Raw genomic sequence first — 16,112 nt, 5'->3', positions numbered from 1 at the left:
GTGTTTCCAAGTCCTCCCGGCTCCTGGGCTGAGATCGTCCAGCACACAGCCAATCCCACACTATTGGCTTCAAGGGTGCAGAGTAGTCCTGTCCCACATGGGTGGTGCTGAGCCCACCCAGGTTCTGTGGAATTAAAAGAGAGGTGGAGAAGGCATGCCTTAGAGCCACCACAACAACACAAGGACAGAATGGAGGAGAGACAGTAGTTTATCAGAGACATTTGTGTTGGAAGAGTGTATAGCCGATGGTGCTTTGTGAGGAATGGGCAGCAATGAGTGGTCGAGCTGGTGGGCTGGTTTCTGGCTTGACCTACTGCACCTGGTGGAAACCTTCACTGTCAGAGGGCGCACTTGGGCAGGTCCATGTCAGACCTGGTGGAGATGATGTCCCTGTGACACCTGATCACAGATTCCCATAAAATGCAGTGACAACAACTAGCAGATGACAGATGGTCACCAGTCAGTGATCTCATGGATTAAGAAGCAGTGCTCTGAAAATTCAGAGGGACAAACTCAAGGAGTGGTTGGTATAAAGTGGGCCTGTAGGTTCAGGTGGTTGACTTCATGGGAGGAGCATGGCCTTACCCTCTCACCACTCACCCTGAACACATGGGAAGCCACAGCAAGCATTCTGACCCAGGTGCCCCTGCTCCTCAGGGGCAGGTGAGATTGAGGGGCCAAGATGAAATGATCTGGGCAAGAAGGGGGCATAATTAACAACTTGTATAACTCCCTGTATAGAGGGACAATCCATGGGACAGGTTACCTTAGCAACAGGTTGGAACAGGGGCATTAGAGAAGAGGTCAAAGTGGTTGACCATCTTCCCCTTTAGCTCAGGACCACAGCAAAATGTGAGCAAATTTTGACCCATCAGTGAGCACAAAATGCATTTCTCCTGCATTTTGGTTGGCTCAGTCACATTCTCTTATATCTTAGATCACTTTCTAAGGGTCTCTTTGAAGCAGATGGAAGCCATGGTGACAGGATAGTGGCATTAACAAGGACACAGTAATCATAGAGACGGCGATGGTGAGCACAAACCCTGAGCACATCCTGTGGCAGACTGTGCTCCTTACTCAACTCTCACATTATTTAATATGGCTTGTTTAACCTTCAAAGCAAAATTGTGACTCACTGCATTTATTAGAAATTTATTGCAGATGTAATTTCATAAGTGATTGTGCACAAAAAGGCCCCAAATGGAATCTTTTCTGAAACTACATATGATTAATTTTTCTTCTTTTTTTCTTTTCATAGGAGATAGAGTTTGTCCATTACTATTTTTTCATAATTACTTGTGCCAAGGGCGTGCTCCTACCTAGATAAGGTGGAGGATTATGTCTTTCTGTAGTCATTTTTCACAAGACCTTTTGTAACACAAAAGGGATCACATCTCTTCCATCTTTATATTGATTCAGCATCTGACTGCTGCCTATCGGGTGAAAGTTCAGTGTCATTTGATGAGTTATGAATAATAACCAGCTATTTTCAACCAGCTGGTCACTAACCTGCTAAGTCCCCTATCTCAAATTTTTGATATGAGTTGTAATTATGATGTCAACTGTGTCTCAGAATAATTTGTTATTTTCTTATAGTAAAAAATCCAGACTCTCATGTCAGACTTAATGTTCACAAGGTTTTCATATCAAAAACACTTGTCAAAATGAACATTTTTCATGAAGAGTTAATAGTGTTATTTTTGTCTTTTTCTTGTCTTTGGCTCAACAATATAATGTCAACAAATAATGCTAAAAGGAAAAGAGGTCCACATGAGGAAGTTACAAGTTACAAGGTGAGTGGGGCCAGAAGAGGTAGGGATCCAAGGAAAGTGACATTTTCAGAAGGGGGTATGGGGAAGGGGGCTCCTGAGAAGGTTACCTTGAAAAGAGACTATATTTTGAGAAAAATTATGGAATTAATAAAACCTTGAGACTCAACATGGCTTGAAGGTCCTTTCAATATGGAAAATATCATCATTTGATTCAAGCAAGTAAAAGATCTTCCTGAAAAATGTGGCCACTCTAAGCCCCAGCAGAGAGGCCCTTGATGTTGATTAGAAAACATGCCTCACTAGCTCAGATTGTGTTACAGAAACACAAAAAAAATTAACTACTTTTCTTTTCTTATCTTCATAATTAAGTAATCATGTGTTTGATAATTTATTTTTCTTTTTAGGTTGAATATGGACACTCAGTATGAGACCTACGATCCAATTTTATCCTTACATTCATATTTACTTAAGTATTTTAATCATTTATTTGAAACAATCATTCTGTATCAATTCTAAGGAATAAAATAGAATAAAAGAAGCATTCAAAGTTATTACTCTACCTTTCTAGCTACAGACAAGACGACTTTTGAGAATCACATTTCTGTTCACTTGGTCCATTCATGTCATGTTGTATGAGTCATTTGTACCCAAGCTGGTTTTGAGGAAGGCCACTGTGGTTTTCTATATGTTCCAGCTGTCCTGGAATGCTCATCTTCAGCACCACACTTGACAGCTTCAGATCCAGAAGCCTCCGCCACCCTGACTTTGGCTCATGTGGATGGTGTGACTTTCAGCCAAGCATCTCTGTTGCTTGCAGCCGTGCTGCAGCTGCAGATCCTGGGATGTGCTGTGGTCCAGCTGCATCAAGGTCTCCCACTGCATCAGAATGTGGCCCTGGAAGAGCTCCCTTGCTGCTCTAGACACTGTGATAGCTGTGTGGGCTGCTCCAGCTAAGATGCTCAAAACACGTGCAGAATGTAGCCTAATAGTTTCCTAACTTTTGATAAAAGTGAGTCAACATAATGCCGATATTTGTGACATAGTAAAGGAAAATGTACTAATATTCATGATTTCATTTGTTCCTACTTTTAAAAATCTTTTATGTGGAAACATATGAATATGTTTAGAAAAATATGAGAGGAACTGGGTATGTGGCTCAGTGGTATTGCCTCTGCAAGAAATCCAGTACCTGTTGTACTTTGAGGCTCTCATCCACACAGAACAGCTGGTGATTGATTGCTTCAATGATGGGTTAGGTTATGACCATGCAGGTTTTTATTTTTACTTTGTTGAAGTTGATTTTATTTGTATTTTACTTCCACTATCTTACTATTCTGATGGGTCAGTTTACTTTTTTGTATTTGAATTCATCTGAATTCAAGAGACCATTTTTTTCATAGTACAGAATGAAAAATAAAATTAATAAGCTTATCTCTCCCAGGTGCCAGAGGCACATCTGGATTGACAAGTGTCAGTGCAAGCTTCATACTCTGCTAAATGAAGGTTTCACTGTTTTTCCTCTTCTCCTCACTCCCTGGCACTTGGCAAAGAAGTGGAAGTGGTAGGTGTCTACAGGGACGTGGGGCTGTACCTGCACTGGGGGCTTCATCACATGAGCACTGACCAAACGTTAGGACTGCCTCCAGTAGAGATGCCGAGAGTCAGGGCTGCAGGAGAGGGGCCACTGAAGATTCTGAAGTGTCAGGTGTGGCCCCAAAGGGATGCTGGGCTTCTCTGCAGGAACCCCTCTACAGCTTGGCCAGTGTGATGACAGTGGCACTACCCAGCTATCAGGAAGACAGGGAGGCTCTGGTTCCAACCATGTTGTCACAGAGAAGCATGTGACTGCATTAGCAGAACTGTGATTTCAGCTTATGAAAAGTCACCCTCTATAAGGTACTGGGATAGAAGACCTGCAATTTACAGGTCTCATTAGTAAGTCAACTTCAAAATGGATATTTTATTTTAATTGAATGCATATAAGTGTCATATACAGTCCTTCAATTGAGCAACTGGATGGCTATGTGTGTGTGCTTTGATATAAAGGTTCCTGTGTTCCTTAAACATACCTGTCTCCAATTCTAGGGAGAGCTTTTGTCCATTTGGGCTGGTCCAGCAGGTGCACAACCCAGGGTGTGCTGGAGAGGAGAACTGAGAGACGAATGGGGTGTAACACACTGGAGGACACGGGAGAGGAGCTCCTGGGGTGGGGGAAAGGAGGCTGTGAGGGGTAATACCACAGCCACGTGCTGACGCCCAGACGAGAGCCCAAGGTGGCCTCAGTCCGACCTCCCTCTCGGGACACTGAGGTCGGTGCCCCTGTGATCACACTCACGTCCACTCCCCTTCCTCCGTGGGGTCTAGAAGTGGCTGCTGGGGATGCTCCAGGAGCAGGGGTCAGGTCAGACCGGCAGGTTGAGGACCCTTGGGCTGTGTGCGCTGCAGTGTGCGGCAAAGCCATCCTTGGAGGTGCAGGTGCGTGGTCCGCCCTGAGCCCACGGGGCGTCCGGGGGCGGCTCCTCCTGACCAATGCTGCCCGGGAGAGCGAGCAGCCGGGAGGCTCAGGTCCAGAGCTCAGGGACTACACCGAAGTCCTCTCACTGTCCTGAGCGTGTTCCCTGGGTGTGCGGCTCAGCCCGGGACCCGGACTTCACGCCAGGGCCAGCTGCTCCTGTTAACTTCCGGAAAATACCCTGAAAATGTTCTCTTTCATTATTTTTCTAGGTATCTGTCAAGACACCCTAATCAGCATTGCTGCTGCTGCTTCTCTCCTCCTCATACCTTCTCCCCCCTCCTCCCTCTCCTCCTCCTCCTCCCTCTCCTCCTCCCCTTCTCTCTCCTCCTCCTTCCCCCTTATCCTCACCCCTTCTGTCTCCTCCTCCTCCCCCTTCTCCTCCCTCTCCTCCTCTTCCTCTTCCTCCTCCTCGTCTCTCTTCCCTCTCCTCCTCCTCCTCTCCCTGTCCTCCCTCTCCTCCTCCTCCTCCCCTTCTCCTCCCTCTCCTTCTCCTCCTTCTCTCTGCTTCTCGTTCTTGCCCCTCATCCTCACCCCTTCTGTCTCCTCCTCCTTCTCCTCTCTCCCTCTCCCCCTTCTTTTCTCCCCTCCCCCTTTCTCCTGTTATACTACTGCAGTGTAGTTGTACACAATAGCTGGGTTTCTCTGGACATGCACAAAATTTTAGGACTCAATTTCTGTCCAAGTTGCCCTCCTCCATGTTTTCCTCCCCTGTCTATTCCCCTATTCTTCTTGCTCTTTCACTTATTTGTTTTCAGTTGGTGTTTTATAGCTATACATAAAGGTGAAATTCACCTATGTATACATGCACACAGTGTAATGTTGTCAAATTTGTTATTCTTTCCTCCACCACCACCCCGAACTCCTTCTTCTACTCCCTCTATCTTTATGGTAGCCAACCCTTCCTTTTTTTCTACCTGCCTTGCTCTATCTTCCACTCCTTAGAGAAAATATTCTATCCTTGACTTTCTGAGTCTGGCTTATTTCGTTTAGCATGATGTTCTCCTGTTCCACCCATTTACTGGTGCATGCCATAATTTCATTCTTATTTATGGCTGAATAAATCTCCATTGTGTACATATACCACATTTTTTTAAATCTATCCATCTATTAATAGGCATCTGGGCTTATTACATAACTTGGCCATTGTGAATTGTGCTGCTATAATAAACATTGAAGTGACTCTATCACTGATTTTAGTATGCTAATTTTGTTCTTTTAAATAAATACCAAGGAGTGGGATAGTTAGGTAATAAGAGGTTCCATTCTCAGATTGTTCAGAAATCTTCATATTTCTTTCCAGAGTGTTTAATACTAATTTGCAGTCCCACCAACACTGTATTAGCGTAACTTTTTTCCCACCTCCTTGCCAACAATTATTATTATTTGTGTGCTTGATAATTGTGAATCTAATTGGAGCGAGATGGAATTGCAATGTGGTTTTGATTTGTATTCCTCTAATTGCTAGAGATGTGGAGCATTTTTTAAAAATATAGTTGTTGGCCATTGATATTCCTTTTTTGAGAAGTGTCTGTTTACTTATTTTACCCAATTATTGATAAGGTTATTTGCATTTTTGTGTGTCGAGGTTTTTATATATTCTGGATATCAATCTCCTGTCAGAGGCATAGTTGGCACAGATCTCCTATTTTGTAGGCCTCTCTTCATGCTCTTAACATTTTCTTTGCTGTGCAGAAGCTTTTCAGTTTGATGGCATCCCACTTATTGATTCTTAGTGTTATTCATTGAGATTTAAGGGTCTTCTTGAGGAAGTTGGTACCTGCACCTGTAGGAGGGAATGTCACCTTATGTTTTCTTCTAGCAGTTGCAGAGTTTCTTGCCTAAATTATGAGTCTTCAATTCATTTTGATTTCACTTTTGTGCAGAGTGAGAGATTAGATCTAATTTCATTCTTTTATATATGAATATGCAGTTTTCCCAGCACCATGTTTTTAAAAGGCTAACTTTTCTCCAACACATGCCACCTTGTCAGGTATCAGATGGCATGGCTATGTGGGGTTTTCTCTGTGTCAGTGATCATGTCATTATTCTTTGTAGTGATGTCTTTCTTAGAGATCATTCTTTTAGTTATTCCTTATAAAGGTAAGATTTTATTTTTTCTTAGATTCTGATAGATAATTTTTCTGGATATAGCAAATATGGCTGGCTTTTTTTTTTTTTTACAGATTGGAATATTGTCCCTCCTTCTTTTTAGGGTTTAAGTTGAGAAGTCAGAAGTGGCCCTTATTGCTTTATCTCTGAAATGATCTAACTTTATTCTCCTACAGCTTTTCATATTTTTTCCTCAGTTTCTATATTAGATATTATGATTGTGTTGTGTCCTGGATAACTTCTTTTTTATCTTTTCTACTTTGTGTTCTTTATGCATCCTGTATATGTATATTCATTTCATTTCTAAGGTTTAGAATGTTTTCTGCTATTATTTTATCAAAAAGGTTTTTAATGACATCTGTCAACATCTCCATTTTCTCTTCTATCCAAATGACTCTTACTTTTATTCCCTTGACCTTGTCCCTGAGTATGCTGCATCTTTGTGTGCTCAAATTGTATATGAAATTTCTGATCATAGCCTTTCAGTTGTTTTTATTTTTTCATTGCATACTGAGTGTTTAAGTTCAGATACCCTGCCTTCAAGACCTGAAGTTGTGTCCTCAAGGCCTGATTGTCTATGTGATCTTATCTGTTGGAAATACTTTCAAGGGGATTCTAATTTGATTCATTGTGACTTTCATTTCCAGGAGTTCTGATTGGTTTCTTTTCAGAATCTCTATTTCTTTATTAGAATTGGTTTTCACTTCCTATATTTGTTCTCTTAATTTGTTCTTTTTATTATCTTATTTTTGCTCACTGAACATTCTCATTATCAGTTTTTTATAGTCCTTCTCTGGAATTTTATCCTTTTCTTTTTGAGTGGGGAAGGCTTCAGTTTGGGTGATGAAAAATATATAGGGGTGTATGGTGTTGATGGCTGTACCAAAAGTGAGTCTGCTAAATGTAACTGACTGATGCAGCAAAAATTGACTATCATTATAAATTTTATTTAATGTATATTTTACTACAATTAAAAGGTTAGGAAAAATAAGGTAACCTGGACCCCAAGGACCTCCTTCCCAATAGAAACATACCATTGTTTGTTTAATTATGCCATTGTTTGTTTAATATTTAATTTCTGACATAAGAACAATTTGAAATTAAATGTTACCAAAAGCAAATTAAAGACTGTACCCCAAGTGTCTAATGTTCTAAGAGCACCTTCTAATGTGTTTATATTAAATTTACTGCTTTCCACTGTGGTGAAGTAAATTTACTATCAGATGATTCAGAACTATAATTCTCATGTAGACACATTATGATGATGAACTAAATGAATGACAATGCATAAAAAGATGCACTAAATTAATAACAATACATAAGATACTTGAGTAAATGCATTTGTTTGTTTTCCATTTGAACTGAGCATTAACACACCTAGGATACATGTTTAAAAAAAAAGAAGAAGAACTTGTTCCCATCTTGGCAAAAGGCCAGTCAGTGCTGGTTTTGACTAATTTCTGTCAGCAATGTCTCAGTGGAGATTGCTCACAGAACTACACACGCACACACGAGCGCGCGCGCACACACACACACACACACACACACGGCTTACTCAGATCCATGTAAAGTTGGGTGACTCATGGTTGCTCCTGAGTCTTCCAGGAAACATTTCAAAAGGCAAATAAAGAGATAAGAAATGATTATGGCCATTAGTTTGAAAAATATTCAAAATATTTACTCAGAAAATGAATTTGACAATGAGAACATGCTAGGAGCCCTGTCAGCTACCCAATCCAGGAACTTCATAAAAGAGGACTGAGAAGAAAGGAACATATACTAAAGTTATTTTTATTGATATAATTAATATTAGATTATTCCATTATTAGATTAATTAAAAGCTGCCATTTACAAAGTACTAGAGTAAGCAATTTGTAAACTTAGAATTTCCTTTCACCAGAGAACTTTTAAAAACAATTGACTAAAATGGGATTAAAAGTTACATCCATAGTGATAAGCCCACAGTATATAGATGATAAACTTTATTTTTCTTAAAAGTAGACAAAATACACGTGTTCCTTACATACTTATAAACTTTGCAAATCATGAAGCTCTTTTTATGTCTAAAGCAGATTGCTATACAATTCTGGCAAGAATTAGTATAATTGCTAATACCTAATGCGATTTGAAAGTGAAATTGATAATACAACCAATGTCTGATATTCTCTGTAAAATTGTTTCCTGGATTTATGGTAAGATTAAGGTTGGAACCACTCCACACTTAGGCCAATCATTTGGTAAGTGAGTGCAGTAATCAAGGTAGGAAAGTGCGTTTAGAAAGTGAGGGGAAGTGGAGTTTGAGCAAAAGTGGCTGCAGTGCTGTAACTGAACCCAGCCTGGGTGCCAACCCTTCTATATGGCCTCAGGATAGGAGGAAGGAGAGTCGAAGGATGAGTGTGTACCTGGAGCCTGCCTTTGACATGCAGGCATAATGTTGGGGAGCACGCTGACCTACATATCCTATGTGATTGACAAGCAGACAGTGCGCTTGCTCCTTTTAAGCAGAATCCCATAGTGGAATCCTTGCTGTTGTCAGGAATACAAGGAGAATTCACACAGGGGTGCTAAGTACAGGTGAGTGTGTCTTCTGGACCACTAATTAAAGAGGCTGGGTGTGTGGAACAATGCAAATGTGGTAAAAATAACATGAAAAAGAAGTAGAAGAAAGCAAGATCTTGAAATATTTAAATTGTAAGCACTACAGAAGCTTATGTGGGTAAAAAGGTTCATTTCCCCCAAATTCTGAATCCTCTAACACCTACAATAAATTTTCACTTTTATTAGTTTTTTTTCTTAATTCTTTTTTTTTTTTTAATTTGGAGAGTTAGAAAGATAGCGACCCTTATTTCTGAATTGTTGCCTCAAAATACTGAAGTGTAAAGACAGGTTATCAATTTAACTAAGCCTAAAATGTAAGCATCTGTATCTGTCTATCCATCCTTAAGTCTAAATTACTAACAGGCAATCAAAGGAAAGACATTCAGCCTCTTTTAAATCGACTTTATAATCTATGTAATGATAGTGCTTCCATTAACACCAAGGATGAGAGGTTGGGATAAAATGTGACTTGAAAGTGGCACAAGTTCTTGGCATCTGTCAGTTTCCCACAGCTGGGATTATCGGGAAAATTTCTGTCCCTGTCTTCCTTTCTCTACCCAGACCTTGTCTAAGGCAAGTGTTTTCTTCTCTAAGAAGCTGTTGTCAAGGTTTTTCTTTTTATTGCTCTTTCTTCATATTTATACTACCATTAAGGTTAATGCCCAAACCACAAACTTGTAGGGGGAATCAAGACAGGTGAAAATTTTTGTGAGTGGTTTATAAATAGATTATTTGTTACTTCAGTGGAGGAATGAAAATAAAAGAGAAAATAGTTTATTTGGATCTTTTTATACAAACACAAAAGTATTCTTTTCCTTTTAGACTTTGACACAGATATTGATGTTGGGAGCTCTTTCCTGTCAGATGCAATCTTTATTTAAATGAGCCTATCATCCCACAGGAAGAGGAAAACACATAATTGGAAGAATGCTTACTTTGCAGTCATGAGCTCTGATCCCAAAGAGCAGATTTGATATGGCCCTCCTTATTTCTCTTTGGTGATGCTTTTTTCTCTCCATTAAAGTCAGAGTATATTAGCTGCCTCAGGGACACAGGACATAGTGGACGGTCCTATGTAAAATGCCAATGGTGGATGAAATGGCAATGTTCATTTTACTGATGATTATAGCTTACCTTTCAACCTTGTCAATCATCTGAACTATTTACATAGCTTCAGGCTCTGGTACCCACCTAATATGCTGACCTTGTGATGAATCCAAATGCTAGGGTGTGATAAAGATCTCTCTCCCAGAAATTTTCCTGAGCCATGCCAGTGGCCACAGAGTCCTCAGGAATCGATTGCTGCATGGAGGCACAGGGTACCACGGTGAGTTTCTTACTAGCCACTTGAGGATTCACATGTGCAATACTTTCAGAGCTTTCTATTTGTTTACCCTGATGTGATTTTATACATTTTAAAGTGTTATCCACATAACGCATAAACAGAGCATCAACATCCGCAGAATAAAACAACCAGCTCCAAACCATCCCCCTTGTCACCACAGTGAATGCTTCACTGTCTCCAAATTTTGCTAATATTTTAAACACTATGCTTTTCATCTCATGCTTGATTCCTAAATCTAAAATGTCAGGCCATCTTTTATGACTCAAACCAGCAAGTATGGACGTGGACCCTGCACTCCCCTCACTCATGTCCCTTGCCCTGCCCATCCTCTCAACACACCCACAGCCTCCTTTCTATCTGGGGAAGCAGTTGAAAAACATAATTTCATATTTAATTTGTTGATAGTATATAAAATATAAATTATTATAAAATCTGTAGGTATTTAATTGTTGTTCTGCATTTATTCTCACTATTGTGATGTTTCCTTAAGAAGCTTCTAGGAACTTATTCTGTAGCTGATAGTGATAATTTATGAGGATTATATTTAAGATGGCATTTGGAATTTTTAATAAAATACCTTTCAATATATTATTTCTCATTTTTTTCAACTTTACATGCTGTTAAAGTATGGAGCATGTATATTTGTTTGTTTGGAGAAACTGGTTGTATTGACCGTTATTAACTCAGTACTCATGTCAAGTGTATTATCAGGAATGCCCGTGCATATTGGAAGGCCATCTGATATTATTTCCCTTATTCTCCCTTTTCTAAACTTCAAGCATGTGTGTTCCTATGTTGCTTTAGTTTTCTTTCTTGTAGTGTCTCTTAACTTTATGTATGTCTCAGATTTCTAATAGGCTCATTGAGTCCATTATATCGATTGTGATCATTTTAATTTCAAGTTATTTTGGTTCTCTACTATTCGTTGTCATGACACTTATTTGCCTGTACACTTAATCACTTTTCCTGTGACTCTGATGATTTGTCATTAAATTTCCTGTGCATACCCATTGTCATTTTTTTTTTTTTTTTTTTGGTGCTGAGGATTGAATGCAGAAGATCTTACCATCTGGGCACCACCCCAGCCCTTTTTATATTTTATTTAGAGACAGGGTCTTGCTAAGTTGCTCAAGGCCTCACTAAGTTGCTGAGGCTGGCCATTAACTTGTAATCCTGTTGTGTCAGCCTCCTGAACTGCTGGGATTACAGGCATGCACCACTGCACCTGGCCTCCCCATCTTCTCTTCTAAGGCATTCTGTGTGTGCCCCTGTGTATGAGGGTGCCCGCATGTGTGGGTGCACATGTGTGTGTGCGTGAACATATAGTTGTGCTTCCCTCTTTCATCTGCAGGCTTTCTCAGCCAGTGGACCTGGCTACTCTTGGGCCTGGCCAGCAGGGCTTTCTGCTGATGGCATTTTTCCCTGGAGAGAACCACAGCACTGCACTAGATCTCAAATTCCCATACTTATTTTGAAATAAAAATAGACATAAATACAAGAAATAGAAGAGCAAACAAAGAAGGAGCAAGGAAAGGCATTGGAAGGCAAGGTGTAATATCATGTGAGCTGTAGGGAAGGGGAGACAGCATAACCACCAGCAGATGATTGTGGTGTTCAGATGTTCAGGGAAGGGGTCTACCACAGCGTTCTGAGTGTGGGTGAGAAAGCGAGGAGAAGGACCTTTGGTAATTTACACTGGGCCATAAGAATACATCATAGATTTTTGAAGACATGAACTAAAAGATGGCACCTGATTTGAAGGGAATCTGATTCTGCATTATTGAAAGAAAAGTGGTGCAGGGCTGATCAAACACACACGTGGGACAAGAAGTGGGTTTATTGTCAGGAGCCTGACAAGGCTGATCTGCAGAGAGAGGGACAGCAGCAGCAAGGAGGAAATGTTGGAATGACTTTCAGTTTACAGCTAGCAGCTAGCAGCTGTAAGCAGCTCGGAGTGCTTGAAGAATCTACACTTGTTCAGGCCTGATAGGAGCACCTGCAGGATGGGATGCTCTGCTCTAGCGAGCCATTAGTGAAACCACATCCTTAGCACTTGTTGCCAAGCTGCCAGGTCAGGAAACTGAGGACCAGGAGCTTCAGGAATGGAACTTCTAACTTAGAAATCCCCTCCCCTAGGGACCTAGACCCTTCCTGATGATAGCAATATTTAGAACATCCTCATAGTGTGGTTACATTAGGAAGAAGATGATTGGCTTATAGACACTATCTTGCTCATGTATGATTGACGGGCATGCCCACTCGAACCCTATAACAGTTGTATGCATTCCAAAAATAAACTGAGCTACTGGATGACAACCTGAGGTGGGTCTCCAGCCAGTTCTCTCACCAGCTCCCGGAGTCTCTGTGTTGATTCTACCCCCCGCGACAAGGTAGCCGAGCAACTAGTTGACCAGAACCACAGCAAGGGAGGGCAGCAGCGACCCCCTTGAATGTCACCTTTGACAATCTAGAATCATGGCCACAGGCTAGGGGAGGGTTTAGTCTTGATTGACACAGAAAACACCCTCTGATCTTGTGGAAGGCAAGTTTGTTTCTCAGGAACAAAACAGGCAGTTTTTCTATCTCTCAGGAGGAACAGGGAAACTGGCATGTCCCTTTATCTTCACAAGGAGAGAACAGGGAAGCCAGTATGTACCCATCTCAGGGGCTGGTAAGCTGTGTCTATCTCTCAATGAGAGAACAGGGAGACACTGGCACCTCTCCAGACCAGTACGTTTTATCTCAGGCTAGTTTCTATTTCTTGGGAATAAGAACAGTATTCGTAAAGTGGGGGTGGGGAAAGGAAGATGGCTGCAATCATGCCAACAGTCATGTGTAATGATCGCTCACAAAATGAACTAACTGTTTAAACTTGAATTGGTAAATGAGTTCATTTTTGGAGGTAAAGCTAAGACTGAAATATGGAAGAAAAGTCACCCCCGCCCCTGGGATGAGAAAAATGTATCCAAATATGAGCTATACTTTAGACATTTACATTGATTTCTATGCACTTACTCATAAGAGCTCATCTTGATGACAGCTGATTCTGTAGGGGAATAAATACCCATATTCTAATAAAATCATTGCAGAAATATGCTATTTTCATGACTGCACAGGTTTTATAAAAATGTCGGCCATGTTTGCTACCTTAAGATATATTTATGAAGAAGGAAAATGGGATTCCATTTTCAGAATAGTTTATTCTTTATCTAAGAACTTTAATAATTCACAGTCAAAATAAATGAATGATTCTAAAATACCTTACTGTCTATGTAACTTTTTGTTTCATGTGTTTGTAGGAAAACCTAAATGAATGATGGAAAATTATAATCAAACGTCAACTGATTTCATCTTGCTGGGATTGTTCCCACCATCGAGAACTGGCCTTGTCCTCTTGGCACTCACTATGCTCATCTTCCTACTGGCTTCCATTGGCAACCTGTCCATGATCCTGCTTATCCTCATGGATGCCCATCTCCACACCCCCATGTACCTCCTCCTCAGTCAGCTCTCCCTCATGGACCTCACTTACATCTCCACCATTGTCCCAAAGATGGCTTCCACTTTCATCCTGGGAAACAAGTCTATCTCCTTCACTGGATGTGGGGTTCAGAACTTCCTCTTCCTCACTCTAGCAGGTGCAGAGGGACTGCTGCTGGCATCTATGGCCTATGACCGTTATGTGGCGATTTGCTTTCCTCTCCACTATCCCATCCGCATGAACAAAAGAGTGTGTACATTCATGATATTGGGGTCTTGGATGATGGGCTCTGTCAACTCCTGTGCTCACACTGTATATACTCTGCATATCCCTTATTGCAGATCCAGAGCCATCAATCATTTCTTCTGTGATGTCCCCGCCATGCTGCGTCTGGCCTGCATGGACACTTGGGTCTACGAGTACACAGTGTTTGTGAGCACCACCTTCTTTCTCATGGTTCCATTCACGGGTATTGCATGTTCTTATGGCCGGGTTCTCCTTGCAGTCTGCCGCATGCACTCAGGGGAAGGGAAGAAGAAGGCCTACTCCACCTGCAGCACCCACCTCACTGTGGTGACCTTCTACTACATACCCTTTGCTTACACTTATTTACGCCCAACATCCCTCCGCTCCCCAGCAGAGGACAAGGTTCTGGCTGTCTTCTACACCATCCTCACCCCAATGCTCAACCCCATCATCTACAGCCTGAGGAACAAGGAGGTGATCAGAGCCCTGAGAAGAGTCCTTCACAGAATTTGGTCCATGAAAATGTAGTCAAAGTTTTCTGCTTTAATCCTTATAACCCAGATAACGTTTATTCAACAGTGTAAAACGGCAAGAATAACCTTATCCAGTGACTACAGCCAAGGAACTAAAATTAATCTACAAGATGTGGAAATACTAAGATTAGACAGAATAATTGTATTTTTTCTCATCAAAATAATGGACATGTATTATCCAATAACATGAAGGCACTAGGATCTGGTTGATTTGCTGAAATGAAAAAGTAAAAAGTAGAAACTATTGAAATTATTCCACCTAATGGTTGTACCATATTTTATTTTTTTCCTGTGTTTAGTAAATTATCACAAAATTACATTGAAATTTTAATGTCCATAAGTAACTGAAAATAATTTCTTTTTAATTTTTAAATAATTTACATGTAAGGCAGACTACACAGTTTACAAAACTTTTGCTTGGTATATAAAAATTTACTTCAAATAAATGCTTCAAACTTTTTCTTACACTAATGGTAATTTATAGTTGTATGAAGTATAAATAAATTTTCTTGAGATTTAGTAGTTCTTTTATCACTAATTGGGACATGGGGTAAGTTCATATTTTCCATGAGAGAGGCCCTGCATTTATCTGATTGAATTCTATGTTTGTAGTGTATTTAAAGATCTAAGGATCAGTAATTATATCTGGAAAAATATAAATTTGAATTAGAAGATTCAGATGCATTTTTAAATATTAATAAAAAAATTGTCTCTAACAGATGAACAAAGGTTAGACCGTTGGAGCAATTATGCAATTTCTACAGTCACACTACTACAACTTTGCATCCTGAGTATCAATCAGTAACCTTGGATCCATATTCTCTTTTATGGACAACATAATTTTTTACTTCCTGTTCTCATACATTTACAATACCAGTTTGTGTTGAGAGAGTCATCTTCTCTCTACCAGTGCTTTTTTATCAAGATTATAGTTTTTGTTCTTTTAACAACTGTTGATGGAACTGCCACCATGACATCAAGACCAGCTTTGCAAAATAACTGCTAAACCCTCCTTTCAGAGCTTGCCTGCTTGCTGAATGACCTGTGCAGATTTCTCTTTGTAATGAACTCAACCTTCACTGCATTCTTGGCATGCCCAATTCTGCACCAGCCTGTGTGCAGGCATCCTGCAGTGAAGCCCTTTAATGTATTGCCAGATAAATTTTTTTATTGGTGCTTCATCTCCCTATTTTTGTTTTTTTTTAATTGGTTTTTCCAGTGACATTCTTACAAAGAATGTCAGAGACAATCTAATATTTCGTGCCAGTTATCTCTTTACTACCAGCATATATGGAGAACTCAAAGTCGATTAGAAATGATTTTGTGAAATCCTCCTAGATCCTCTGGCTCAGGGGAATTATAAAGTTTGCCTACTATCATGGGACTGCACCCAGGGGCTCTCCTTCCTCTGACATCACAAGGTGTGCAGTAGAGAGAAGCAGCATTGCTCAAGTTTGTGCCATCTGCTATCACCTTTATAAGCATCTACTCCAGATAATCTTGCATGTTGGGC

The 16,112-nt window shown here is 40.4% G+C and overlaps 1 protein-coding gene across 1 annotated transcript; it reads left to right on the top strand.

Annotated features, from left to right (window-relative positions):
* The first annotated feature begins 13,655 nt into the window (after positions 1-13,655).
* Positions 13,656-14,594, top strand: LOC114080625 (olfactory receptor 2L2-like). Its single transcript, XM_027922185.3, has one exon. It carries the CDS (start codon positions 13,656-13,658, stop codon positions 14,592-14,594), a length of 939 nt encoding a protein of 312 aa, XP_027777986.3.
* The last annotated feature ends 1,518 nt before the right edge of the window (positions 14,595-16,112 follow it).

Source organism: Marmota flaviventris (assembly GCF_047511675.1).
Source record: "Marmota flaviventris isolate mMarFla1 chromosome 5 unlocalized genomic scaffold, mMarFla1.hap1 SUPER_5_unloc_1, whole genome shotgun sequence".
NCBI classification, from domain to species: Eukaryota; Metazoa; Chordata; class Mammalia; order Rodentia; family Sciuridae; genus Marmota; species Marmota flaviventris.
Note: the sequence above shows the minus strand (reverse complement) of the source record. Positions and strands in the feature narration are given on the sequence as shown.

Bases quoted from the DNA above. Each gene is read 5' to 3' on its own strand.
- LOC114080625 (XM_027922185.3), top strand. From the start codon at position 13,656: ATGGAAAATTATAATCAAACGTCAACTGATTTCATCTTGCTGGGATTG.